General features: G+C 46.5%; 2 protein-coding genes across 5 annotated transcripts; one reads left to right on the top strand and one right to left on the bottom strand.

Moving 5' to 3' along the window:
* Positions 1-2,528: 2,528 nt before the first annotated feature.
* Positions 2,529-13,667, bottom strand: hoga1 (4-hydroxy-2-oxoglutarate aldolase 1). 2 transcript variants are annotated; one of them, XM_034583589.1, is made up of 9 exons: positions 13,545-13,667; positions 13,072-13,326; positions 11,971-12,099; positions 11,226-11,353; positions 10,701-10,835; positions 7,238-7,334; positions 4,461-4,594; positions 2,944-3,094; positions 2,529-2,856 (listed from the first exon to the last, which is right to left on the bottom strand). In XM_034583589.1, the coding sequence occupies exons 1-8, from the start codon at positions 13,657-13,659 to the stop codon at positions 2,945-2,947; spliced, it is 1,143 nt and encodes a 380-aa protein (XP_034439480.1). In that variant the 5' UTR covers positions 13,660-13,667; the 3' UTR covers positions 2,529-2,856; position 2,944. The 2 variants fall into 2 exon arrangements, with proteins under 2 accessions (XP_034439480.1, XP_034439489.1); XM_034583598.1 differs by having other exon boundaries at positions 2,529-2,837; positions 2,879-3,094; positions 13,457-13,560.
* Positions 13,668-15,589: 1,922 nt separating this feature from the next.
* LOC117760483 (metal transporter CNNM1-like) lies at positions 15,590-25,355 on the top strand. Of its 3 annotated transcripts, none has more exons than XM_034583547.1 (10): positions 15,591-17,126; positions 21,330-21,473; positions 21,635-21,775; positions 21,901-22,070; positions 22,166-22,256; positions 22,360-22,523; positions 22,897-23,179; positions 23,347-23,451; positions 23,803-23,907; positions 24,761-25,355. In XM_034583547.1, exons 1-10 carry the CDS (start codon positions 15,704-15,706, stop codon positions 24,814-24,816), a joined length of 2,682 nt encoding a protein of 893 aa, XP_034439438.1. In that variant the 5' UTR covers positions 15,591-15,703; the 3' UTR covers positions 24,817-25,355. The 3 variants fall into 3 exon arrangements, with proteins under 3 accessions (XP_034439456.1, XP_034439438.1, XP_034439449.1); XM_034583558.1 differs by having other exon boundaries at positions 15,704-17,126; positions 22,378-22,523; positions 24,761-24,816; XM_034583565.1 differs by lacking the exons at positions 23,803-23,907; positions 24,761-25,355 and having other exon boundaries at positions 15,590-17,126; positions 22,897-23,211; positions 23,255-23,402.
* The last annotated feature ends 16 nt before the right edge of the window (positions 25,356-25,371 follow it).

Genomic DNA, 25,371 nt, shown 5'->3' with positions numbered 1-25,371 from the left:
GGCTTGGCTGAATAAAAATAATTCACCTCGTGCCGTCAGAAATCCTTGAACAGTCGGATCAACGCGAGGAGAGGCTCTGCCGATGTTTTCACTGTCGCACAGCTACCGCCTTTCTAGGCTCTTTAGTGAAGCTCCCGAACACCAGAATCCAAACGACGAGGACGCCTTTCAGACTGAAGGAGGTCAGGGCCTCGAGCCGCCGTCCCCGTCTTTAAAAATGTGAAGCTGCTGACACTTCTTTTCAAAAGATACGTTTTGTTCCTTCAAAAAAAAGTTTTCAAATGATTGAAATTCTGCAAACAGGAGTTTGCGTGGTTTAGGTGAGAAGGGTCAAAGCAGCGAAGGATTGAACCAAACTCCATTAAACAAAGTGCTGTTTGGATTTAAAAACTTTTACACGCTTCAGAAATGACATAGAGGAATTTAACTCAAGCTCTTTAACCCTGAGCTTTGTTGCCTCTTTCTGCTTTTTAGCTTGTCATCATTGTCATTTTCCACTGATGACAACATGTCAGCAGACAAACAACTTGTTTGCATCAAGTCCTCAAACAATTTGCCCCGAACTTCGCTGAGGGACGACCTCTTTTCATTTCATCACTGTGCTTAACATTGAGAGATGCAGCTTTTTCAACATTTCAGTCAGTTTCTCAGGAAATAACATTTGCTATCGAGGTAAAAAAAATATTTTTGGTGTTTGGCAACTTCCTTTTTCCTTCATTTTCTATTGTAGGACCGAGACAGACGTGTTTGGGATTGTTTGGCCTTGACGCCGGTATGCGCTCGACACTCTGGTTCCCTTGTTTGAGCATAATTAAAAATGTTCAGAGTGAAAATAAAAAGTTCCGAACACTACATGAATCCAAACACTGGCTTTAAAAATATCTCGGATCACGGAATTTGAACAGGATTAAACGGAATTGTCCTCAAAAGCCCTTGAAAGCGCAGAAACACAAGCGGTGACTTCTCGCTGCGATCCAAACGAGCGCTCGCCGTCGTGTGGCGTCCTCGTCCCGTTTGCACAAGAGAAAACACAATGGATCTTTTCTTTCTGCTCCTGTGAGGATTTTTTGAAAACATCCTTCGTCCTAAAAAAGAAAAAAGGTGCTAATTGGAGTCGTAGTCAGATAAAAGCAAAGAGACGACGAGGTGCAAAACGCTGAGGGCTCTCATCGCCATGGCTACCTGCTTCACTTGGCTTTAATTACTGCATTAAATTCTGCTTTTAACGTTCCCACATCAAAGAGAGCGCTGCCACTTTACTCCGCTACAAACTGTGAGTGTGACCTAAAGCTCTGCCTCCCGCTGAGCTCATCTGATCTCAAACCTGCCGACGGAGACGTTTAGAGCCTCCGCTCGCGCTCGCAGGTGCTTTTAACTGACCCGTCTGATGCGTCCTGTTGTCCGAGTCTCCGCCTCCTCCCACTTTGCCAAAATAAAGCCAAAATATCGCTGATTCGGGAGCTGCCATCTTGAGTCCGTGCAGCAGCGACCGGGGGACGGAGCCGTGGTGTCGGTGCACACGCTCGACCAATCAGGAGTCAGTCTCAGCTGTCAATCATGACGTCTCGGCCTGTTTTGATATCATCAAATACGTAATAAAAACCAAACTGATCAGACATCAGTGTGGTAAGAACCTGAAGTGACAGAAACCATCTTTATTCAACGTCTTCTCTGATTGTTTTTAGTTTGGTCCAAGTCCCATCTGATAACATGGAGGAGGTGGGGGCGCCACCAGGGGGCGATCCAGAAGTTTAAGCTCCACTTTTGTAGAACTGTCATGTCGTCCATCTATGGCAACAGTCCGTGATATAGATCATACATATATAGATCATAAACCCTGCCTCCTCCATGTTAGTGGATGGGACATGGATGAAACTAAAAAGTCAAAGTTCACATCCAATACATTTTTTAATTTAGGTATTTCTTATCACACTGATGATATGTTTCTGATGATCTGTCCACATGTGATGAAATTCCCTCCAATTCCCGATACGTCGCCTTTACAACAGCAGGACGGACCTCATGACCTCAGAGTGACCTTGACCCTTGACCTCTAACATTCTAATGAGTTCCTTCTGGAGTCAGAGTGAATGTTAGCGGTTTACAGACAGAGGAGCAACGTGGAAACAGATCAAGAAACATAACAAAATCCATGAGGCTGCTTAACAGAGTGAAGGGAGATATAGATACAAAAGTGCTATAATACTATTTATGTATTAATATATATCAGTATTCTATTATCATTATGTACTGATATATAGTCTTTTTTCCTATCCAGGAGTTTTTTCATCACTTTCTTTAACATTGATAGAAAATGTGTTTACGTGAATAAATGATGGATCTTGCCAATTTTGTCAATATCTCAGGAAATAAGATTCAAACTTACCATAATAAGAAAAATCAGTTTGTGATATTTGTCTACTTCCTGTTTCCTATTGTAAGATGTTGACGTGTGGAGCAACTTGATAAACTGCGATATTTACATATTGATAAACATAAAGAATGAATAAAGACAGAAAATCAGTGTGTGTTGGTTATTGTGTGTTTTATTGTTTGAGTCGCACACGAGGACACAGATCGATTCGTCGTCACTTCTTCAACAGGTTCAGTCGTTTCTCTCTCAATTACAACAACTGCTCCCGAACCTTTAAATGAGATTTTCTGACACAGACATTAATGATTTTGGCACAAAACCTAAAACACATTGAATCGTTTGCATTAAGTGAAATAAAAGCTGTGAACAGTTATTTAATTTTACACGTATATTAAATCAAAACAGAAGAAAGTTGATTTATTTGGAGATTTGAGGCAGAATCAGATTTATTCTCTTGTTCCTCGACCACGTGTCACACGGACCTGAGGACTGAACAGATAAAAGTGAAGAGACACACACTCTCTCACACACACACACACACACAGAGAGACACACACAGAGACACACACCTCACAGCCAGCCGTTGGACGTGAAGTCCCGCCTCAGCTGCTGAGTTTCGGCCTCTGACAGCGGCTGGAGAGGTGATCGACAGGCGCCGCCGTGGAAACCAAACCACTCCATCGCCTGTTTGAGGGCGGGAACTCCCAACTTCCTGGTCACCTAGCAACACAGAGCTCCAATGAGTCGCCATACATTCTCCCACATGCGCCCCCCCCCCCCCCCACTCGTTCGGAGCTTTATCAGCGATGACACTTGGAATCAGGCAGGTTCAGGATCCAGTGATCAATACTTGACTGCTGAGCTGCGTCTGGACCTTGATATCTGAGCGGATCTGAGCGATGCAGTGCACGTGTGGAGGTGGTTGCGTGTTCGCCTGACGCAGCTCGGCCAGCGACATGTTGCTCACTTCTAAAAACAGACACGTTTGTGGCCTGCAGCGAATGATTCAGAGTCGTTTTCACCTCGTGGACACAAACCCTGTCAAGAGCAGTGTCTGTGGAAGTTACGACACAGAGGAGACATCCAGGACCTTAAAGTTTAAACTCCGTCTTATTAAGATTTAAATTACTTTACTTAAAATCTTAAAATCTTTTGTATCAGCAGATGTTTTTTTTAAAAGGGTGAAAAAATGATTTATCCACCCACTGTGACGTCACTCATTGGTTTGTGAGCTGCTGTTTGAAGCCTCAGTTTGTTGTCCAGCGCCATCTTGGTTTTTTGAAACCAGAAGTGACCTTATTTGGAGGAGAGGGGGTGGAGCCTGACTAAAGGACACTACACGCCCACATACAACTGCACCCATTGGGCGGAACTAGCTGTCAATCACACTGTGGTATCCCCCCCCCCCCCCCCCAACACGGCCGGTGCTTTATGGTCTGTTTGACTCTAAATGATCATAATTCACGAAATGAACATCAGCTGTTTGAAGAAGACTTGAAACTAGAGACTGAGACAGAAACTCCTGAATGTTTACTGACGTTATAAAGTGAGAAGAAGAGTCACTTTCTATAGACTTCTATAGAAACTACCAGTGGAGTCGCCCCCTGCTGGTCATAAGAGAGAATACAGGTTTTAGGCACTAACACAGTGGCTTCACTTTCCCAAACCTTTATTCTTTGTGTGTTTTTATAAACAGTCGTGGTTTCACTTTCCTTGTTTCATGGTTCACGTGATCAGTCTCAAAACGACAGATTCTTGTCAGCGGGCAGTTTCCTGGTTTCTGTGTTTTATACAAACATTTCGAAAAGGATAATGTTTTTATCTGTTGAGTTAAAACTCTTCAGAACCACAAGCATCAGAATCTCAAGAGCAACGAGGCAATTAGTTATTTTAACTCTCATTTTCTTTTGTTTCAGCAGAAACGTCCTTAACCCCAAAAATACTGGTTGTCTTCCTTGTCCCGCTGAGGTTTAATTAAACTTGTGAAACTATTTCCAGAGAGTCGTGTCACTAGTGACAGGAGAGGAGCGCTTGTTTTAGCCGAGCGGTGGATAAAAGCGTCCACCGTGCAGCAGATGGTACTCACGGCGGCGTTGGGCTCGATGAGGCGTTGCTGCAGAACTCTGGCTTCCTCCCAGCGACCGGACACACACAGACGCTCCAGCTCGCACAGCTCGGGGCCCAGGACGTTAGCCAGCGCACACACGCCGCCAACCGCACCTAGAACACAGGTCGGTCAGCGGTGAGTCATCAGCGTGAAATAGCCTCTTTGTCATATCCGACCTTTTGTACGTGAACTTTCTTTGCTTGTAGTAAAATGAAGAAAAGAGAAAAAGAAAAGAACAAAAGATCAAGTGGAAACATTTGTTGAAGAGGAACTTTGTGGAAGGAAAGTGATTTCCAGTAAGAGTCCAAACAGAAGAATTTGCTTCACAACAAAGTCCAAGAAGCTCCAGAGGTTTTCCTCAACAATAGAGAAATCTAAAGATAAAAGATAAAACAGGAAGTTCCAGTGATTCCTCTTCAATAAAAACATCAAACTCCTGTTTTTTTATATACACAACAGTGAACTCACAGTAAATCATTTACTCTCAGCAGTTTGCTCTCCTCACAGATCAGCTCAGATGTGTTGATATGATTATTTTATTGTGAGGCAGATATTTTCCCAGGCAACAAGATCCAAAGGCCTCTCAGAGCTACGCCTCATTGTCTGTCTGGTGGAGGAGAGAAGCAGAGAATCAGCCTCCGTCCGCGGCCTTGGACGTGTTGTTGTGGAGAGACGAGCCGGAGGGTTGATTTCTGTCTCCTTTGTGTTTGTGTGGTCTGCAGACGCTCAGATCGCACAGCTGACAGTCGACAGGTGAGCGGCGCCTCCTCCTCCTCCTCCTCCTCCTCCTCGCATGGCCGAACGCGTCCGGGAGAGAGGGAGAGCGAGCGAGGATTCTGTGGATCGAAACGTGACGACCTCCCTCGTGGACCATTTCTGATTCATACGTTCTTGTGAATAATTTGGACATTTCTGAAGCCGACGCTGAGAAGAGTTTATAAAATAAGCTGATAGAGGGTTTGACTGACAGGCAGAGGCCCCGCCCCCTTCAGCATCATTGTGATGCATGAATTCGGCCACGAAAAAGTCAACACACACTCACAGCATGCACACATTATCATATCACACACACACACACACACACTGCCAATTACTCCCATATTTCAGTTATGGAGATGAGAGCATGTCAGGGAGCATAGATCAGAGAGCTGAGGGGCATCGTGTGTGTGTGTGTGTGTGTGTGTGTGTGTGTGTGTGTGTGTGTGTGTGTGTGTGTGTGTGTGTGTGTGTGTGTGTGTGTCCACATCCCTGTCCTAATGAGGCAACATGTCTTTCTGAGGTCCTGGTTAGACGTGAACTGGTTTTGGGATTATGCTCATCAAAATGAATGAAAGTCAATTCAATGTCCTAATAAGGATAGATGCTCACACTTCTAATCGTGTGTGTGTGTGTGTGTGTGTGTGTGTGTCTGGGGTGTGTGTGTGTGTGTGACATGGTTTAAGGGTTAGGGTTAGAATTAGGTGTAGGTTAGGTTATGGGTTAGGTATTTAGTTGGGATGGTTAGGGGCTAGGGAATGCATTATGCCAATGAATGTCCTCACTAAGATAGCTGGAGAAATGTGTGTGTGTGTGTGTGTGTGTGTGTGTGTGTGTGTGTGTGTGTGTGTGTGTGTGTGTGTGTGTGTGTGTGTGTGTGTGTGTGTGCGTGAACATGACTCATTAGGTTCCTGAGCATCATGTTGATGTCTATCCCCCAACGTCCTCACGTCTTATCTGATCCGAGCGTCCGCTGTACGTGGCCGACATGAGAAGGAGGAAGAAGAAGAAGCCTCTTCATAACTCTGCAGTGAGAGGGAACTGATGTTTTCTGACTGAGCTTCACAGGAAGGATCAGACGCTGAGAGAGGATGATGATGATGATGATGATGAAGAAGAAGAAGATGAGAGAAAACTCTAAATGGTCAAACTGGGCTGCGTTCAGGGGAATAAGGTTTAAAAACACCGAGAGGAGACGACCCAGTGATGGTTTCTGTCATTTCAGGTCGTTCTTATCAAACTGATGAATGTCCAAGTGTTTCTGATCAGTTTGGTTTGAATTAATTCGTTATTGACGATATAAAAACCACAGCTTCAGAAATCGATCGCTGCAAAGGCTCCGACGCCAAATGTGCAAGATGGCGGCGTTCGGATCTGAGGTATCAGGTGCGGCTGCTGAGTCAAGAGGAAGAGATGTGAGGGTTTGTTCCTCGCTACTGGTCGAGTGTCTGGATCAGTGGGATCTCGATACCGCGGCTCCGTCCCACGATAACAGAGGCAGCAACTACACACACACACACAACGCAAACACAACCACGACGGAGGTGAGCGACAACAGATGGAGCGAGTTTCCGCGTCTGAGCCGGACTCCTTTGTGTTGGACATTTCCCAGAGTTCATGTCTGAAAACGTGTGGATTTGTTAAAGTGAAAAGAGAAGAAACACAAATGGAAAGTTTGTCGTTTGTATGACGACGTGTTCTGGAACGTGAATCCTGTGGAATCAGGATTTTGTACAAGGAGCAGCTCGTCTCATGTGAAGTGTGAGTGAAATCTGAAACGACTACAGGAAGTGACCTCAGAGTGCAAAGGTTTATGGGTAGAAAACGGAGGATGTTGACGTCTGATCTGAGCCGACGACCAAAACACAATGAAGATACGACCACATGATGTAACACTTGTAGTGGTGCCGTCCCTTTGGTTTCAGATAAAAGAGACGAGGAGGAGAAGAGATGGCGACCGCTCCCTGTGAGGAACAACTCCGCCGTTTTAGGTTTCTCACCGACACAGTAGGCGGCCATGAGGAACCCCGCTGAGCCCGCCAGCACCTGGAAGTCCTGCGCTTTGGTTCTGTGAACAATCAGGCCGATCCGTGTGATCTGAGGAGACACAGAGAGCGAGAGAAGAAGAAGGAGAAGGTAAAAGACCGGGACTGTTTCATCGTCATCACTCCTCCCTGCTGTCAGCACCAGTTTCTGCTGTGGCATCTCTAATCCCAGGGGGGGGGGGGGGACGTCACAGGAGACCACGACAAACCCAACATCGCACAAGGTAAACAAATCGCTCAACTTGAGACGAGCAGCGACTCTTTACAGAGGATTTGGGAGGGGGGGGAATCGTTCAACAGCCCAAATGAAAGAAGGAGAAGGAGAGAGAGAGAGAGAGAGAGAGAGAGAGAGAGAGAGAGAGAGAGAGAGAAAGTCCCAAGTGAGATAAAAAGAGGAATCAACTTCAAACGAGGAGGAGGAGGAGAATCTCATGAATAATTCATACGCTCCTTATTTTGTTTTGCATCTTTTAATTCTCTTTTGTCAATCCGGACGTGAGAATCCAAATAAACCTGAAACGTTCAAAGGCAGCGTGAGAAGACGACGACGACGACGACGACTCGGCGGCTGCTCTGCACATGAAGCCGAAACCTCCGCAGGGACAACGTGGAGCCTGCGGCTTCAGCCTCCATCACCGTTACCGGGGACAGTCTATTTTTAACCGCCGGGTGTCAGTCAGCTTCCCCGTATCAGTCATTTCAAACACGTAGGACTGTAATTGATCAGTCAGTCAATCAGGGTGTAGGAGCTCCTGCTGGTCTCCTGAAGGCTGCAGCACTCTGGGTATTTAGACGCGGTTCCCCAGTGGGAGACATAAAGCTGCAGCGACACCACTGTCCTGCCCCAGTGACGGGAAACCACTCATTAGCTCTTATTTCTTTTTAAAGTCTCATTATCGTCATTAGCCTGAAGTGTGCGACTCTCGGCCTCTGCTGTGAATCAAGACTGGAGTCGTACGACGTTTAAATATTGATCAACTCCTCATATACGTTCAGATTTACATTCTGTAGAACAGTTATCAGGAGGAAAAAGGACTTCGGAGGCTCCGGGGGAAACGGACGTGGAACCAAACCTCTAAGAAACATATGAGAACTCTTCTTCTGGTTTGTGTGATAACTTGTAACTTGTATTTGTGTTTATTTCATTTTAACAACACTGATAATCAAAATGGATTCTTTGGTTTATGTTATTGAAGAAGGTTGCACTTTCTAATTTTTTTTAATGCCATCAATCCGGCGTCGTTCTCCAAAAACGAGATACGTCTTAAATCTGCAGAACCTGAGAATCATCACGTTTTTTAAGTTTCCAGGTTCAAATGAATCCACGTGCACGTTAGACACAGGAAGTGCTGAACTCTGCAAGGTGCCTGGAAATAGAAGCTGATGAAATAAAGCAGCAGCTCCACTGCTGGTGGGTGAGATTAATTAGGTTCAACCTGCAATTATGATAATTTAAAGCTTCACACACTCGTTATTTATTTATTTCCTCCTCTTTCCTGACGTCATCTGTATCTGACTCAAGTTCTACAGATTAATTCTGACGATAATTCAGGTTCAACACATCTTTAATTTGACTCATCGTATCTTAAGGGAGAAGACAGAGGATTTCTGCAGCAAATAAATTAAGAAAATGATTTGAACAGAATCATAAAAACAACAATCTTCCAATGTGGTTTTCAGAGGGTTCAATTGTTAAATACTAAATGTTTAAAGAAATCTTTTAAATGATGTGTGAAATGTCTTTAAATTCCATGTGTTTATCATATTTTAATGGTCAGGACTATTTTTAAATTGTAGCTATAAGCATCTGATCCGATGGGGAAACTCTGCATTCACACGTGTGACAGGAAAACACTCGGTGTGTGAGCAGCTCTGCAGGAACGAGGCCTCGGCTGAGATGAAACCTTAACGATCCCCGAGGGGAGGATCATTAAAGCTGCAAATATCTTAACTGCACGACGAGAACATTAAAGGTTCTTCAGGTGGAACAAACCGGAGACGACCAGGAGGCTGACAGCGGTTTCAAACCCGTCATGTGACCGAACGCAGCTCGTTTTCAGCGCCGTCTCTATTTATTCACAAACTTTTCCGTCGCGTGAGCGGCCGCTGTCACTCTCACCGCTCGTCAGCGTCACAACATCTCGTCTGTGCAGAGAAAACAAAAACACCGCCGAGCCGTCGACACCTCGAAACACAAACACACGTGTAAAACAAACTGAATCTGTGTCGACTTCACCTCGTTTCTTTCATTTCAAAACGATTGATCCTTTAACAAGAGAGAACCAGCTGAGTTTAAAAGGAGCCTTACACCAGAAGCTGTGTTCGGGAGAATCAGTCCCTCACGTCGACGGAGGAGAGGAGGAGATTTACAATGTTTGATTTGGAAGTCGTCCAAAGCTGTTCAGATTAGATGAGGTTTCTTGTCGCCTCGACCCAGAAGGTGTGTTTGTCTGCAGATCACCACGGAACTTGGAAGGTATTATTCGCTGAGAAATCAGTGAAAATGTACGAAAATCTCGCAGTGTTGAATAAACTGAAATACTTCACACCTCAGACAAGTTTCAAGAAATAAAATCGGCTCAGTATTTTTTGCACAATTCTGCGAACTAACCAAACAAAACACAGATGAAAACAAAACCTCGTTGGCGAAGATTCTAAACAACCAATCAAATTCAATCTCAGTTCAATCAGACGAATTTCACTCCTTTTCTAAGTGTCTGTTTTTCCTCTGACAACGTTTTTTCAGATTCACTTCGTCCAAAATATAAAAACAGTGAGCCCCATCAGCGGTGAAGATATATAGCGGCCGGCTGATGTGTTTTCTGCTCTGAATCATTTCTCTGCGGCTCGTCTGCCGTCCTCAAACTGACCCATCACCCCTTGTTTTCCGTGCGTGGCCTCTTCACGCCCACAAATTGAGCGGGGCCACTCTGCGCTTGAACTACACCCACGCTTCTGTCTCCCAGCGAGTGGACAAACATGTTATTTACCCAATCAGGAATCTATTTGCAACTTCTACCCACACATACAAAAAAAAAAAAATAATAAAACAGTGTGAAGAGCTCGACAAGAGGAAATTGTTCTTTTCTCTCCAGCACCTCTGCAACGAGAGAGACTTCATCTGGAACTTCTTCACCAGTTCACGCTCTGTTCTCGACGGAGGCTGCCTGCCGCTAATCTGCTGAAACTCAGAAACCTGCGGGGGCGGAGAAGAGATTTCAGCCAAGACATAAAGATGGCGTCATCGTACCAGAGATAGTTTGGCTTCATTTTCGTGGGAGGAAGTGAGAGTGGAGCTTCCTCCTGTGTTTTAAAGTCTCAATAAATATATTTAAACCTGTGTAATAACTGGGTTCTGTCCACCTGACCACATGGAACAAGCTGGACACAAACACGATGTGGTGGGTTGGGTTCTTACGTCTCCTCCGCTGTCCTTCAGGCCCACGATGTTCGGATGCTGAGACAGATGCACGACGGCGTCCAGCGGCAGCTCCAGTCCAGTGTTGGCCGGAACGCTGTAGAGCACCACCGGCACCGCACTGCTGTCCGCCACCTGCAGGGGGGGGCATATTTAAACGTCCATGTTTAAATCACTTAAAATACAATAAACTTAACCACTCATGTTTGATTCCTTATCTAAAGTAATGGTTTTATGTACAGTCACTGGTTTTCAGCATAGACTGTAAATAAAGACTTCAGACAGACAGACCTGATCGCCCCCTGGTGGCTGGCTGCAGTAGAGGTTTTATATATATATATATATAGATAGGAAGTGGAGACACATTGTCCATTTTTATTTTCAGTCAATGGTCTTAAAACATACGTGGACGACATCTTGAACATTTCTTAACAGTTTGGTTTGTTCCCCACTTCCCCTCAGGAGCTGATTGAAGCAGATTCCGACTTGGACGAAGTGTCACAGTCACAACTGATTTGACTTTACCTTTGTAAAGTGCTGGATCAGAGCGCGACTGTCCATCTTCCCCTTGTAGAAGCAGGGCGTCACCACGAGGACGACGTCGGCTCCGGCCGCCGCCATCTTCTCCGTGAGCTGCACGGTGGCTCTGGTGGCTGCACGGACGACGGAGGAGAAGCACAACGTGACGGAGAGTTCACACTTTCAGAACTTCTCTGGTTCCAGGAGTTAATTTCTCATTAATTTTCCAAACAAATCGTATGTGCACATGATGTATGAATCACCTCACATACTGTGCAAGGCCTCCGTTTGTACTGTGTGTATCGTTCTCCTTTAACAAACTAAACACAACAACCTTGACTTCAGTTCTTATAGAGTTTGCTGGAAAAACCGAAGGATTCTTGTTTTTATTTTCATAAGTTCGTGCCTCTACAATCTGATTTTAGTCGTCTGAGTAAATCGATTTACAACTAACACAATAATATTTGACTTCACTTCATAGAATTCGATTTTTTCCCCCTCTAATATTTCTTGTTGGGTTCAAGTTAGTGTCAGGGATTAGTCGTACGAGACAAAAGGAAATAAAACCTGGTGATTAAAATCTTGTTTCAAGTCGACTGTTCACATGACGACTAATGATCACCACTGTTGTATATGAATATAAAAAGTATTTAACGTTGAACCCTGAGCTTACAAAAAGCCAAGTGCTGTTACACACACACACACACACACACACACACACACACATACACACACACACACGGTTTCCTACATTCACAGCCTGATCCGGCCATCAGCAGTTTGTCCGCGGGCAGCGAGCGTCTGACCGTCCTCACCACCTCCACCCGCTCGTCCTCCGTCAGGTACGGATACTCTCCGTTGGAGCCCTGCACCACCAGACCTGCAACACAGACCACCGCTCAGTTCCTGTGAAGTTACCTTCCTCCCCTGCCGACAGTTTCCTAATAGACTCTGGACTTTTATTTGGATCTGCACCAATGTCTGACTCTTTTCATCAAGATCCGTGAATTGTTCTCTGAGAAATCCCTGGGTCCATCCCTTGATTCTGCACCAAAAAGGAAGCGAGTTCTTCTCAGACCACATCCTCCCACCAAGTTTCATGGAAATCCAGTGTGTTGTTTTGTGTTGTCTGGCTCACAAGCAGAGGACGGAGGTGAAAACACACAAATGACAGCAGTGTGTAGTATTCTAGTTGTATCCTGTGTCTCAATGTTCTCAAACAGTTTTAGTTTATTCAATCACATTTTTTACCTGTATCTGTTCTGCTGTATTTCCCACATTGGCCCCATGAGGATCAATAAATGATTAGCTCATCTTATCTTTATGTTTCAGTTTCCACGGTTTCATATAAAATATAAAAACAACAGATGTGTTAGTTTGGGTAGAACTGACAGCTGTAATATTCATATCTGTGGGGGTGTATCAATAATTTAACGGTGATATAGAATCACTGTAAGGAGCAGAATACTGCACGTGTTGTAAATCCATTGAATCCAAACCTGTGTGGTAACAGAATACTGAGCATACTGTACATACTTCAGCTGTAGTAGCGTTAGAAAACCGCCAGGAGGAGACAAACCTCAGATGATTTTACGTTTTTTGCTGGGAGCTGAACTTTGACCTTCCTGCAGGTCCCTAAACAAACTGACTGGTCAATGAGCCAATGAGCTGCTGAGCTGAGCAGCTGGCCTGTGATTGGAGCTTCTCCTAAACGTCCCTCAGACCCCTGGAGCCTCCTCGTTCGAACACCAGTGAAGTTAATCAGTAACCAGTTCAACTTATTCCCCTGAGGAACCTTCTGGATCATCTGACTCTGATCTGACTCCACTGAAGCTTCCTCCGAGTCTCTGACCTTTAAACGGAATCCTGGCATATTTCTGCAGGTTCCCCTCCAGCCCGCGGTGGTCCACGTCCTCCCCGGCGGTGAAGGGGGTGGCGATGGGCGGGTAGATGCCGCTGAGGTCCAGCCTGGCAGCGGCAGCGGCGGCGACGTGGCTCCGGGTTCGTCTCCACGCTCCTCCGCAGAGAAGAGGAACCGGGCGTCTCCACATCCGAGCGCACAGCATCGTGAAGCGGACACTGACCGGAGCTCGCTCCCTGTGTGTGTCTGTGTGTGCAGCGGGGGAGGGGGGGGGGCGGGGGTTATCATTAACCTGCTTCTGTAAATATTGACCAGAGTTTGATTTGCACAGAAACTTTCAAACTGTCTCAACTCAACTGTCTCAGAGGTTTTTTATCAGCCACGTGTTTACGCTGCGTCGTGCGTAAAAGTCAAAATGCGCGTTGTTAGGTTAATTTATCCACATGTCAAAAACTTACACTCACCTGACAACTGTTTGAAACGACTGTCACACAAACACAGACACACACACACCACCATGCAAAGTGTGTGTTTACCCAGCAGATCCACAGCTCCGCCCCCGGAACAGGCAGGGATCATCCACCACGTGCAGGTTTCAGAGTTTACGCAGACTTCTCATGTCTGGGGACGGTCACCAGGGGGCGCTGCTTGTTACTCAACCCTCATTCTGCTGACACCAGTTTAATCAACGGTCTGGTTTTATTAAAAATCTTTTCAGGACAGTTTCCTTATGAAAACATTTAAATTCACCGGATCTGGATTTATTTTTAATGTATAACGAAAATTAAGTTTCAGCATCACATGCAGTAAAATGGGATATAACTTGTATAACTTTTCTTAATAATTAAAACGAACAAAATTTATAATATATTTTTTAACATGGAATGTTTCTCCTGCTGTTTTCTCACATGAGCTAAACGATGATCTCCACTTGATTTATCTCCATCTCTTCAATACCCTTTAAATTATAGGCTGCTAATTAATAATATACAATAAACCATATTCTACTTTACAGCTTGATTATGACTTATGGACTTATAACTTATAACCTATGGACACATCACAGCTTAAAGGAAACTTACAAGAAGAATAAAAACTCAAGAGGACGATGATAAATAAAAGGATTCTGTCTTAGTGGATGTTATAGCCTTTACTATACTGCCACCGTGTGGAGGAGCCTTTAACTGCGGTTACATTGCATCTGCAGTGCCTTTTAAATCTGTTTTAATTATTAAACATGAAGCACAAAGTACAAACTTTTGTTTGAATCCTCGACCTGCAGCCGGAGGAGTGGAGGCATATTCAGTCGCCTTGGCTAAAAGTGAATCTGTCCGAAATAAGAGAACAAATACTGCTCGTAAAGAATCCTGCACATCGATGTTCAAATATCTCACAGTGTCACAGAATCATAGATTAGTACGTGAAAATACAACTTTTTAATAAACCACTGTTTGAAAGAGACTTTAAATAACTAGTGGATTTTATTCATTGCCTGTTAAACCTGTTGGGTTAGGGTTAATGAGACGTCCTTGTTGGTTGAGTGTTGCTCTGTTGTGTGTTTCATGTGGTGTGTTGCGGGGTGAATGTGTATATGTGCACTTATTGTCCAGTGTTAGATTCCTGAACCAAGCCGTCTTGGTCCGGTGCCCAGAGGTCAGAAGGTTAATCCTGATCTCAGCCTCTGAAAGTCAGACATTTCTCACCTTAGAGCCGAACTGGGGATAATAAAGGAACACGAGTCAGAGAGTGGAGTCAAATCCAAACAACTGAAACCTCACACTTTGATAAACTCCCTCTGCTTCCAGGAGACAGGATTTGGTGTGTGAGTGATATGAGGATGGAGAGTGTCAGCAACATGGACAAGAGTCAAGGAGATAACTTAATACTCTCTAACTCACTAACTAAGTATAACTATGCAGCCAAAGATAATCTGCACAACCTGGCAACCCACAGTGTCTCTTATTGACTTCATGAACAGTTTGAATCAAGACGATCAGAGACTCGGTGACGACACCTCAACTCTGGTTTTCAGGTTTTAAAGCCAGTTTTTGTTTTTCCATCTTTTATGTGTTTTATCTTTTTAAGTGTTTTTAGGGCAGGTGCAATATTCAACTCACTTTTATTCTGCATTATCATTCTGGGGTCTTATGTCCTTGTGTAGTGTTTCTGTTGTGTGTTGCACTGTGTGGTTCTGCAGCTGCTGTAGCACTTTGGCCCAAGAACAAATCCCCCATGGAGACAATGAAGTAGATTTGATTGATTTGATTTGTAGAAGCTATCATTTACCTCCGGATCATTACAGCTGCGGATTTCAAAATAATACTATGAAGCTTTAATGGCTGTCATCTTTATTTAACGTCTTTTTATATGATCATAATTAGACCGTTTAATTCAGTGTTCGTGGCTCCAGACTGGTTTTAGAGTGATGGTGCAGATAATGATCCGGATGATGATCTGCTGCTGCATCGTGAGCTCCGGGTTATTATTAGACAGTTACGTCAGTGGAGGGCGCGTTTCTGTCTCCGCCGAACATCACAATCCCTCCTTCTCCCACATGGAGCGGAACCGCGCAGCGACACGTGACCCGGGAGCCCCGGGCTGACGGAGCGTCTCACACCGCATCATGGCTGCGGAGGATGCGGCCGCGCGGTACCGAGCCGGAGCCCCGCGGCTCCCGGCGGCCCGGCTGCTGCTGCTCGGCCTGGCCGCCTCGCTGCTCCCGGCCCCGGCGCTCGGGCTCCTCGGGTTCCGGCCGGAGGAGACCGGCGCGGAGCTGTCCGTGGAGGACGGGGTGCTGAAAGCCACCGAGGGCACGCGCTTCATGCTGCGGGTTTACTACTCCACCTCCCCGCAGAGGCTCAACCGCACCGCGGCGACCCGCACCAACAACGCCGCGCCGTGGATCGCCTTCATCGAGGAGCCGAGTCCCGGGCGAGAGGGACAAGTTCACCCGAAGCGGAACATGTGCATGGACAAGACCGCCAGGACGTCCGACATCGAGGTTCTGGGCTCCTTCAAGTCCGCTTCAAGACAGAACTCGGTGCTGGTGGAGCTGCTGGCCAAAGACCTGCGCAAGGGGGAGAAGATGAAGTTCTACTCGATGTGCGCCTTCGACGGGTCCAAATGGGAACACTACCGGACGCGGGACTTCTGGGTGGCCGTGGTGGAGCGCTCCGCAGCCCCGGAGCTGTGGCTCCAGGTGCTGGTGTCAGTCCTGCTGCTCGGGCTGTCCGCCTTGTTCAGCGGGTTGAACCTGAGCCTGTTGGCGCTGGACCCGGTGGAGCTGCAGGTTCTGCAGAACAGCGGCACCGACAAGGAGCAGAATTACGCGCGGAAGATCGAGTCTGTGCGTCGGCACGGGAACTACGTGCTCTGCACTTTACTGCTGGGGAACGCGATCATCAACGCCTCGCTCGCCGTGTGGATGTGTCAGATCCTGGGCATGACCTGGCTCTCCACGGTCATCTGCGCCTTCGGCATCTTCTTCATCGGGGAGATCCTCCCGCACTCGGTGGCGTCGCGCCACGGCCTCGCCATCGCCTCCAAAACCATCTGGGTGACGCGGCTGCTGATGGTGCTCTCCTTCCCCATCTCCTACCCCATCAGCAAACTGCTGGACCTCATCCTCAACCAGGAGATCTCCAACTTCTACACCAGAGAGAAACTCCTGGAGATGCTGCGCGTCTCGGACCCGTACCACGACCTGGTCAAGGAGGAGCTCAACATCATCCAGGGCGCGCTGGAGCTGCGCACCAAGACCGTGGAGGACGTCCTGACGCCGCTGACCGACTGCTTCATGCTGACCTCGGATGCGGTGCTGGACTTCAACACCATGTCGGAGATCATGCAGAGCGGCTACACCAGGATCCCGGTGTTCGAGAACGAGCGCTCCAACATCCTGGACATCCTGTTCGTCAAGGACCTGGCGTTCGTGGACCCGGACGACTGCACCCCCCTGAAGACCATCACCCAGTTCTACAAACTCCCGCTGCACTGCGTCTTCAACGACACCAAACTGGACGCCATGCTGGAGGAGTTCAAGAAAGGTGAGTGAGGGGGTGAGGGAGGGAGTGTGTGTCCGTGTGTCTGTGGCATTGTGTTGTTCCCGGAGAGCACATCCGCAGCTGCTGATTCTGGGTCAGATGAAGTATCTCAAGTTTAAAACCAAACACAACTGTCCCTGCTCTCTCTCTGCTCTCTCACCCTTCTGCTCCCACCGGTCGAGGCAGGTGCTGGAGGTGAGAAGGGAGTTTCTTCTCCATGCTGCTCGTTGTGGGAGCTGTTGGGTTTGTCCAGAACTTTGTGTGGTCTCGACCTCACTATGCAAAGTGCCTTGAGATTTGGCTTCATACAAAAACATGTAATTCATGTCTCTTGTGGAATCTGACATAGTCGACATGGAGGAATGGATGAAAAAGTAAATTTCTACATATAAACGATGAGTATTCACTTGAGTATAGAATCGTCAGTGCAGATAAACCAGGTGGGATGGACACAAAGTGTTCTAACTTCCCTCTGCACCACAGACTACAAGAAGTGACAGAATATTGTAGAAGAGTTTGAGGACGACTCACGAATGACGAGGTATCAACACAGGACAACACAACATTACAAACACACAACGGACACTGAAATCGTAATATATCGAATATGTTTTTAAAAAATACGTTTTTGTAAATCAGAGACTTTTGATCTTGTGTCAACTTTTTAGTTTTCCTATTATCATTTGCATGGTCCTACCTGAATCCTCAGTATTCACATTGATACTGTGGCCGAGATTCAGTTAAATTACATTAAGACGTTAAAACACGTGTAAATAGAGAAACCACGTGGAGATTAAGAAAACAACTTCATCAACATGACGACACGAACACATGGAAATACAGAGAAGTGCTGCAAATTGTGAAAACGACACCAGCGATGAACCTGCTGTAGTTCGACGCTTTGTGAAGTTTCATCACCGCTGACGAGCAGCAGACTAATAACTTCACAAAAGGCCTCTCACACACTGTTCAGCCCTTCATGATGAACCTGTGGCTGCAGCCTGCTCCCTCTGCATCAGTCAGCTGGCGGCCATGCTGTATGGAAGATGCTGTAAATGGGTGGGGTGCTCACCGGCCAATCACAGCCCTCCTAGCTCCTCACATCCTCCCTGCACAGTCAGCTGTTTTTTTTCACTGCTGCAGGTTTGTGGTGAGGAGGAGGAGGAGGAGGAGGAGGAGGAGGAAGAGGCCGAGGTAAACAGACAGGGACACTTCGACTGAGGCCGTTTATTCTGAGGGTGAAAATCTTACTATCGATGCTTTGATGACAGAATCAAACGTCTTCCTGAAGCTTTTTAATTGAAAGCACCAACATGTCATAATCACCTGGAGCTTCCAGAATCCAGGATGCTCGTCTATTCCTGCTGACTATAAAGAGGCTGTGTGTGTGTGTTCGTGTGTGTGTGTGTGTGTGTGTGTGTGTGTGTGTGTGTGTGTGTGTGTGTGTGTGTGTGTGTGTGTGTGTGTGTGTGTGTGTTCGTGTGCGTGTGTGTGTGCATGAAGCTAAATGTCATATTATCGGACATCCTGAGCCACAGAGATCCTGATGATGATCTACACTCACCTCAGTGTTTCCTCAGTGTTGCTTTTCTTTCTGTTTCTGTTTCTCTCTCTGCAAAAAAAAAACAAACTAAACTGTGTCAAGGCTCTGCAGCAGAAAAACACACAAGGTACAAACAGCTGTAACAACACGTACGCAGCAAGTGAGTATCGGCAGGCACTCGGCGGCTCCCTCCTCCGATCGCGTTCATTCTGGATACAAATGTTTGTATCCGGAGTGGAGCTGCGTCGTCCATCTTTATTTACAGTCTGTGTTTCTGCCTTCAAACATTTTTAAGATTTAAAAAGATAAATATTTGTAATTATATGTATTATTCTGTAATGGTTGAGATGTGGCCACACCCAGCATGGGAATGAAAGCTCCACCAGGAAACTGTTTGGCAACAGGAGCTGCTGCTGCAGACTAAACGCTCCGCTCTCTCCAATAAAACCTCACATGGAATAAATCCACAGAGCGTTTGACAGGAAACAACCAGCTCCTCCTCTGCAGCTGCTTCACTGCAGCATCCTCAGCATCCACCTCCAGTCTCCGGGGGCAGATATCTGCCACCACCGCCCCCCCGATCTGTTTCTCCTCTGTGCTCACAGTCAAGCTGCTGGGAATAAGGAGCTGTAAATAAAGTTTCCTGTGTGAGACTGAACCACCGAGGAGGAAACATGTGAAGAGCGTAATTATAAGCTGTGGGTTAAACCTCTGAACATTCCTTACTGAAAGTCATATGAAAATCAGGGGTGAGACGTCAGACCTTCTCTCCGTGATGTTACTGAGCTTCAAAAGGGATAAAAAGGGTGAAACCTGATGTGAAGTCACTTCAGTTGATCAATTCCTCCATGAACAGGAATTGATTTATGTCCGTTCACTGCAAAACACACACATGCTCCCTCTCACGTCCTTGTCAGTGGACAGTCCCCCGGGAGGCAGAGTATCAAATATTCATTGCCGTACTCCCACAGATTGTCTCCTCGCCATCTGCTCCCTGTGTTCAAGTTGCTTTCTACACATCTCAGCTGATCAGCTCTTATCCTGCAAACACAGTGAATTTAGTATCTGGACATTTAAAGTAAGCTAGGGGTGGGGGGGGGGGGGCATATTCCTGGTCTGTACCAACCATAGTAGCCTAATGACGCGTTCCAATAAACCCCTGAGTCAGAAGTTGCAGCTGGAACACCCCCTCAAGTCGGAAGTTCGACTGTGAAGTTTGGAGGAACCTCACCACCCCCGACTTTGAAATCCAACATGGTCGCTCTGTGTATCAACAGCAGTGACACCTGTAGTTTTTATTCGCACTTCTGTCATTAAATGGGTCGTACATGCAGTACTGTCCCATTACTGTCTGTGGACGTGTTACTACGGTGTTAGCATTTATGAAATTCCACGTAACGCATTGTTCCTGTTGTGAGTTCGGCTGCGGCGTCATTCTGAGCTCCGAGGTTTCATGGAACGTGGCATAAAAACCTTTCATTTTCCTGCAGGGAAGGAGGCGCAGTTCAGGAATTAGCTTCATATGTCACAGATACACTGTCACTTTTATCACATATTCCTTTTCACAACGCTGACGCTATATTTGTCATGAAAATGGAAACATAATTCATCTAAACGGCCTCATGACCTCAAAGGGAAGTTTGTAAATGATGGTGGAGCTCGGGTTCAGAAATTAGCTTCAACAGTAAAACAATAAAAGGGTGGAACATGGTGACATAACAAATATATATATATACTTTATGTTTAAATTTACCGTATACATGTACACAGACATGATCATATACTGTATAACTTTAAAAACTAGCTTTTCCCACATGTGTACATATGCATGAGAACTAACACACAAGATAAACGAGGATGAAAGTAATGTTGCAGGAGATAAAACTGGAGTCACAGGTTTGAATGTTAAATACAGTTCATTCAAACGTTCTTAAATCTGAGTGTGAAACAGAGGAAACTGATGGAGGGAGAGAACATTAGTATCTGTATGTAAGACTGACCCACTTAGCTGAAAGCATCTCTGCTGCCTGCCAGAATCGTGTGTGTGTGTCTGTGTGTGTGTGTGTGTGTGTGTGTGTGTGTGTGTGTCTGTTTGTGTGTGTGTGTGTGTCTGTGTGTGTGTGTGTGTTGGTATTTGGCAGGCAGAGAGTGAAAGCCTCAGTGAGGAAGTTGACGTGGAGCCAGACTGGAGGAGTGAAGACTACAAAACAAGGATTTCCTCTGTTTTCTCTGTGAGCGTGTGAAGCACAAGCCTCGGTCCATCCATGACACTAAAATGTTTTTCATAAAAAGTCAAGACAAATGTGCAGGTCGGTGAAAACGACATAAAAAACATAAAACTTATTAAGCCCATGAAGCCTAATAAGTTTAAGGCCAATGAAATTGACTGGAAGGTCGATGCACAAACTTTTTAGATTTAAATGCATTTTTGTTACACATCACATCTGCCTGGTTTAACATTATATTGACAAATAATTAATATCTAATGTTTGGAAAACCAGAGATGAAAATTCAAAGCGATTTTCTAAATGCTCAATATGGGTTTCAGGGTTTTTAGGGTAATTGGTGTTTTACCTCTGTTTCGCTCTAAAGAATTAAAGAAAATGTACAAACGGATTCTGATTGTTGATCTTGACCTTTGACCTTTGACCTTTGACATCCAGGAAAGTCCCACCTGGCCATCGTGCAGCGAGTGAACAACGAGGGAGAAGGAGACCCCTTCTACGAGGTGATGGGCATCGTCACCCTGGAGGACGTCATCGAGGAAATCATCAAGTCAGAGATCCTGGACGAGACCGACCTCTACAGTAAGTACACACACACACACACACACACACACACACACACACACACACACACACTTCAACACATACAGTAGATTTGTCAGAGTGTTTGGGATGTTCTCACTGTGTGTGTGTGTGTGTGTGTGTGTGTGTGTGTGTGTGTGTGTGTGTGTCCGTCCTGTCAGCCGACAATCGTACAAAGCGCCGTGTTTCTCACCACGAGCGGAAGCAGCAGGACTTCTCCATCTTCAAACTGTCAGAGAACGAGATGAAGGTGAAGATTTCTCCTCAGCTGCTCCTGGCGACGCATCGTTTCCTCTCAACAGGTGACGACCGCTTTCAAAACACGTCATCGGCTGAGCGATGTTGATATGAACGTCAGCACAGAATATCCCTCTCTCTCTCTCTCTCTCTCTCTCTCTCTCTCTTCTCCTCCTCCTCCCTCCATCAGAGGTGGAGCCCTTCAAACCGTCTCACATCTCCGAGAAGATCCTGTTGAGGCTGATCAAACATCCCAGCGTGGTTCAGGAGGTGAAGTTCGACGAGAAGAACAAGCGAGCGCAGCAGCACTTCCTGTTCCAGCGCAACAAGCCGGCGGACTACTTCATCCTGGTGCTGCAGGTACCAGCAGCAATAAGACAAGGTCACGACGTCGGCACAGAACAAGCTGCAGAACAAAAACGGGTCAGCTGTTCCTCTGCTTGGTTCCTCCTCAGGGTCGAGTGGAGGTGGAGTTCGGTAAGGAGGCGCTCAAGTTTGAGAACGGAGCCTTCTCTTACTTTGGGGTTCCAGCCATCATGCCAGCAGGTACAGATGTTCACTTACACAGATATGATGTTGCCACAGCTCAACCACTCCGGCCTCCACGTGGTGATTTCCATTGACGGTGTTGGGGGGGGTGTATTTAAAGGCTCTGCTTCCCCCGCAGTGCACAGATCCCCCTCTCGCAGCAGTGGGCTGGACCGCTCTGAGTCCATGCTGTACGGGGGAAGCATGGGGCAGCTGAACGGAGGGGGGAACGTCTACCTGCCGGACTACTCGGTCCGGCAGCTCACACACCTCCAGATCCTCAAGGTAACAGCTCGGGGTCACGTGACCTCAGCCGGGGGAACAACGGGTTTCAGAGTTCTGACCTTTAAAACAATATCACTCCGTATTTATGGAGACGATGTTCACCGTAACAAAGACAGAAAATACTGACGTCAACACAAATATATCTGAATATAACCAATCACAGTGTTTATTGAGAAAAAACTAGGTAATAATATTGACTTTGTTTAATTCCACAGTAAGAACAAAGTATTAAAACCTGTTCTGCTTCTCTGTATCCAGTATTTGCAGAAGTACCTCGAGGCCTCACTCCATTGTCTTGTTTTATTTCTCTGTTGCTAAATTGAAGGAACCTGTTTTTTACTAGTTGTTGATTCGTACGATGAATTTGCGTCAGGTCACCCGGAGCCACTATCAGAACGCCCTAACCGCCACCAGGATGGACAGCTCTCCTCAGACCCCGGACGCCGACGCTCGTCCCACAGAAGGCAACACCCCGACGCCAGAGCCTCCGACGCCGACGGCGCACGGCGCCACTCTGATGCCCCCGGGGCCCCCGACCGCCACCCTCATGCCTCCGCCCAGGGAGCACTGCCGGCCCAGCTCGGCCAGAACCCACGGGCCGCACTCCAGCGTCCTGCAGAGCACGTCGCTGCTGAACGAGAAGAACCGCATCGTCCGTAAGTAGCCTTCGCTCCAGGGAGAGGTCGCGGCGGTGAATCCATTAAACTGTGGTCCCAAAACAAGGGGTCGAGGCCCCCAGGGGGCAGTGCCATGACAGGGTTGTGACAGATCTGAGTTTGTGTGTCATGAATACAAAAGCCTCACGTGTGTGTGTTTGCTGCAGGGAGTAAATCTGACGGCCAGAAGAGTCCGAGTGACTCGGTGTTCCTCAGGATGGACGAGATCCCGTACATCCGAGAGGACCGAGCGGAGACCGACACACACACAGGTACCGAACGGAGTCTGTTCACAACAATACTCACAATTCATAAACTGTTCACTCTGCTTCATCGTTTTGAACGGACATTTTTACGACTGTTAATGAAGATGGACGACATGACAGCCCCCTGGTGGCCGGCTGTAGTATACGTCATAAACCTACCTCCTCCATGTTAGCAGATTAGACGTGGACCAAAGTAGACCTTAGATAAATGTTTTTAAAAGATGGTTTCTGTCATTTTAGGTCGTTCGTTTCACACTGAAGTTTCTCTCTCTCTCTCTCTCTCTCTCTCTCCCTCTCTCTCTCTCTCTCTCTCTCTCCCTCTCTCTCTCTCTCTCTCTCCCTCTCTCTCTCTCTCAGACATGGCCCCCGTTCCCATAGAAACGGACACATCTCCTTTCATCAGCAGCCTGTCGCTGAGCGGCTCAGAGGAAACACTGGGCAAGAAACTCCTGCTCAAACTCAGTCAGTCTCACACTCACACACTCACACACACACACACACACACACACACACACACACACACACACACACACACGAACGCACTTCTCTCTGACATAATGCATTCCCTAACCACTTACCCTAACCCTTAAATCAAGTCTTAACCCTCAATCAAGCCTTTGAATTTGTGAGGATCAGCCAAAATGTCCTCACAATGATGGTATTGAACCAAAATTGGCCTCATAACTGTAGAAAGACGTGCGCACAAACGCACACACACAAACACGCTACTTATTCAACAGCATCTTCTATACTCTCTCTCTCTTTCTCATTGGCTTTGATTCATATGCAAACTCAGTCTTTCTCTCTCTCTCTCTCACACACTGTCAAACACACACACACACACTCTCTCTCACACTCTCAAACATACACACTCTATCTCACACACTGTCAAACACACACACACTCTCTCTCACACACTCTCAAACACACACACACACACACTCTCTCTCACACACTGTCAAACACACACACACTCTCTCTCACACACTGTCAAACACACACACACACACACACACACACCACTTATTCAACAGCATCTTCAATACTCTCTCTCTATTTCTCATTGACTTTGATTCATATGCAAACTCAGTCTTTCTCTGTCACACACACACACACACACACACACACACACACACACACTTTGTATTCCCGTGTTGCTTCTCAAACACAGCGCCTGTCACTTGCTGTTTGATCGATGCCCGATACAAACAGTGGTATTTGTACCTGAGGGTAAATACAATCACACTTTGCTGCCTGAGCCCCGAACGACAATTTCCCTTTTTCACGAGTGCAAAAATGTTTTTCTTCTCCTCAGGCCACAGGAAGAGGAAAAAATCTCCCGAAGGAGAGAAAACCCCGGAGGACATTTGAGAGCAGCCGCTGGTGAAGACCGAGCAGAGCGAGCATGAGACAGACGTGAACTCTCCATCATCTGATGGTTCTTTAAGTTGTTTGTAAAGACGATGAAGACTATCAGAGTTTTATCTGAGAACACCCCCCCCCCCCCCCCCTCCATCACCTGGACTCTAATAAACAGGTGCAGCTTCTGCAATGTGCATTGAACGGGAGCCTCTCCGCCTGCAGGCCGCTGATGCTCGTGTGTACAGAACTGACGGCGAATGTAAACGATTTGTAGAAACAAGTTGAATTTTTATACATCATACACCCTCCTCACACGTGACCACTTCTCCAGTGGAGCTGAGAGAAACGAACAGGAAACAGATGGACGACACCAAAGACGTTGTGGTTTTTGTACATACTGCTCCACAATCAGGGGAAATCCGGAGAAACCTCAACGAGTGAAATACCTGCTTTGTGTTGGTGCTTTTTTATTTCTGATTAGATTCAAATACAATTGTATAAACAGTCATTTCTTCCCTCCTTCTTATTTGTTGACAAAGTAAATCCAGACTCAGCTGTGTCGAC

This window comes from Hippoglossus hippoglossus, chromosome 1, assembly GCF_009819705.1.
Source record: "Hippoglossus hippoglossus isolate fHipHip1 chromosome 1, fHipHip1.pri, whole genome shotgun sequence".
NCBI classification, from domain to species: domain Eukaryota; kingdom Metazoa; phylum Chordata; class Actinopteri; order Pleuronectiformes; family Pleuronectidae; genus Hippoglossus; species Hippoglossus hippoglossus.
The sequence above is the reverse complement of the archived record's forward strand: the minus strand, read 5'-3'. Positions and strand labels throughout refer to the sequence as shown.

What these genes read in the sequence shown, in the direction of transcription:
- LOC117760483 (XM_034583547.1), top strand. Translation starts at nt 15,704, where the DNA reads ATGGCTGCGGAGGATGCGGCCGCGCGGTACCGAGCCGGAGCCCCGCGG. An exon ending in GCATCGTTTCCTCTCAACAG is followed by an intron (nt 21,776 to 21,900) that starts GTGACGACCGCT and finishes TCCCTCCATCAG; the next exon opens with AGGTGGAGCCCTTCAAACCG. An exon ending in ACTTCATCCTGGTGCTGCAG is followed by an intron (nt 22,071 to 22,165) that starts GTACCAGCAGCA and finishes GTTCCTCCTCAG; the next exon opens with GGTCGAGTGGAGGTGGAGTT.
- hoga1 (XM_034583589.1), bottom strand. Translation starts at nt 13,659, where the DNA reads ATGATCCCTGCCTGTTCCGGGGGCGGAGCTGTGGATCTGCTGGGTAAA. An exon ending in GGCCGGATCAGGCTGTGAAT is followed by an intron (nt 11,354 to 11,970) that starts GTAGGAAACCGT and finishes TCGTCCGTGCAG; the next exon opens with CCACCAGAGCCACCGTGCAG. An exon ending in CATGGCCGCCTACTGTGTCG is followed by an intron (nt 4,595 to 7,237) that starts GTGAGAAACCTA and finishes CCTGTGTTCTAG; the next exon opens with GTGCGGTTGGCGGCGTGTGT.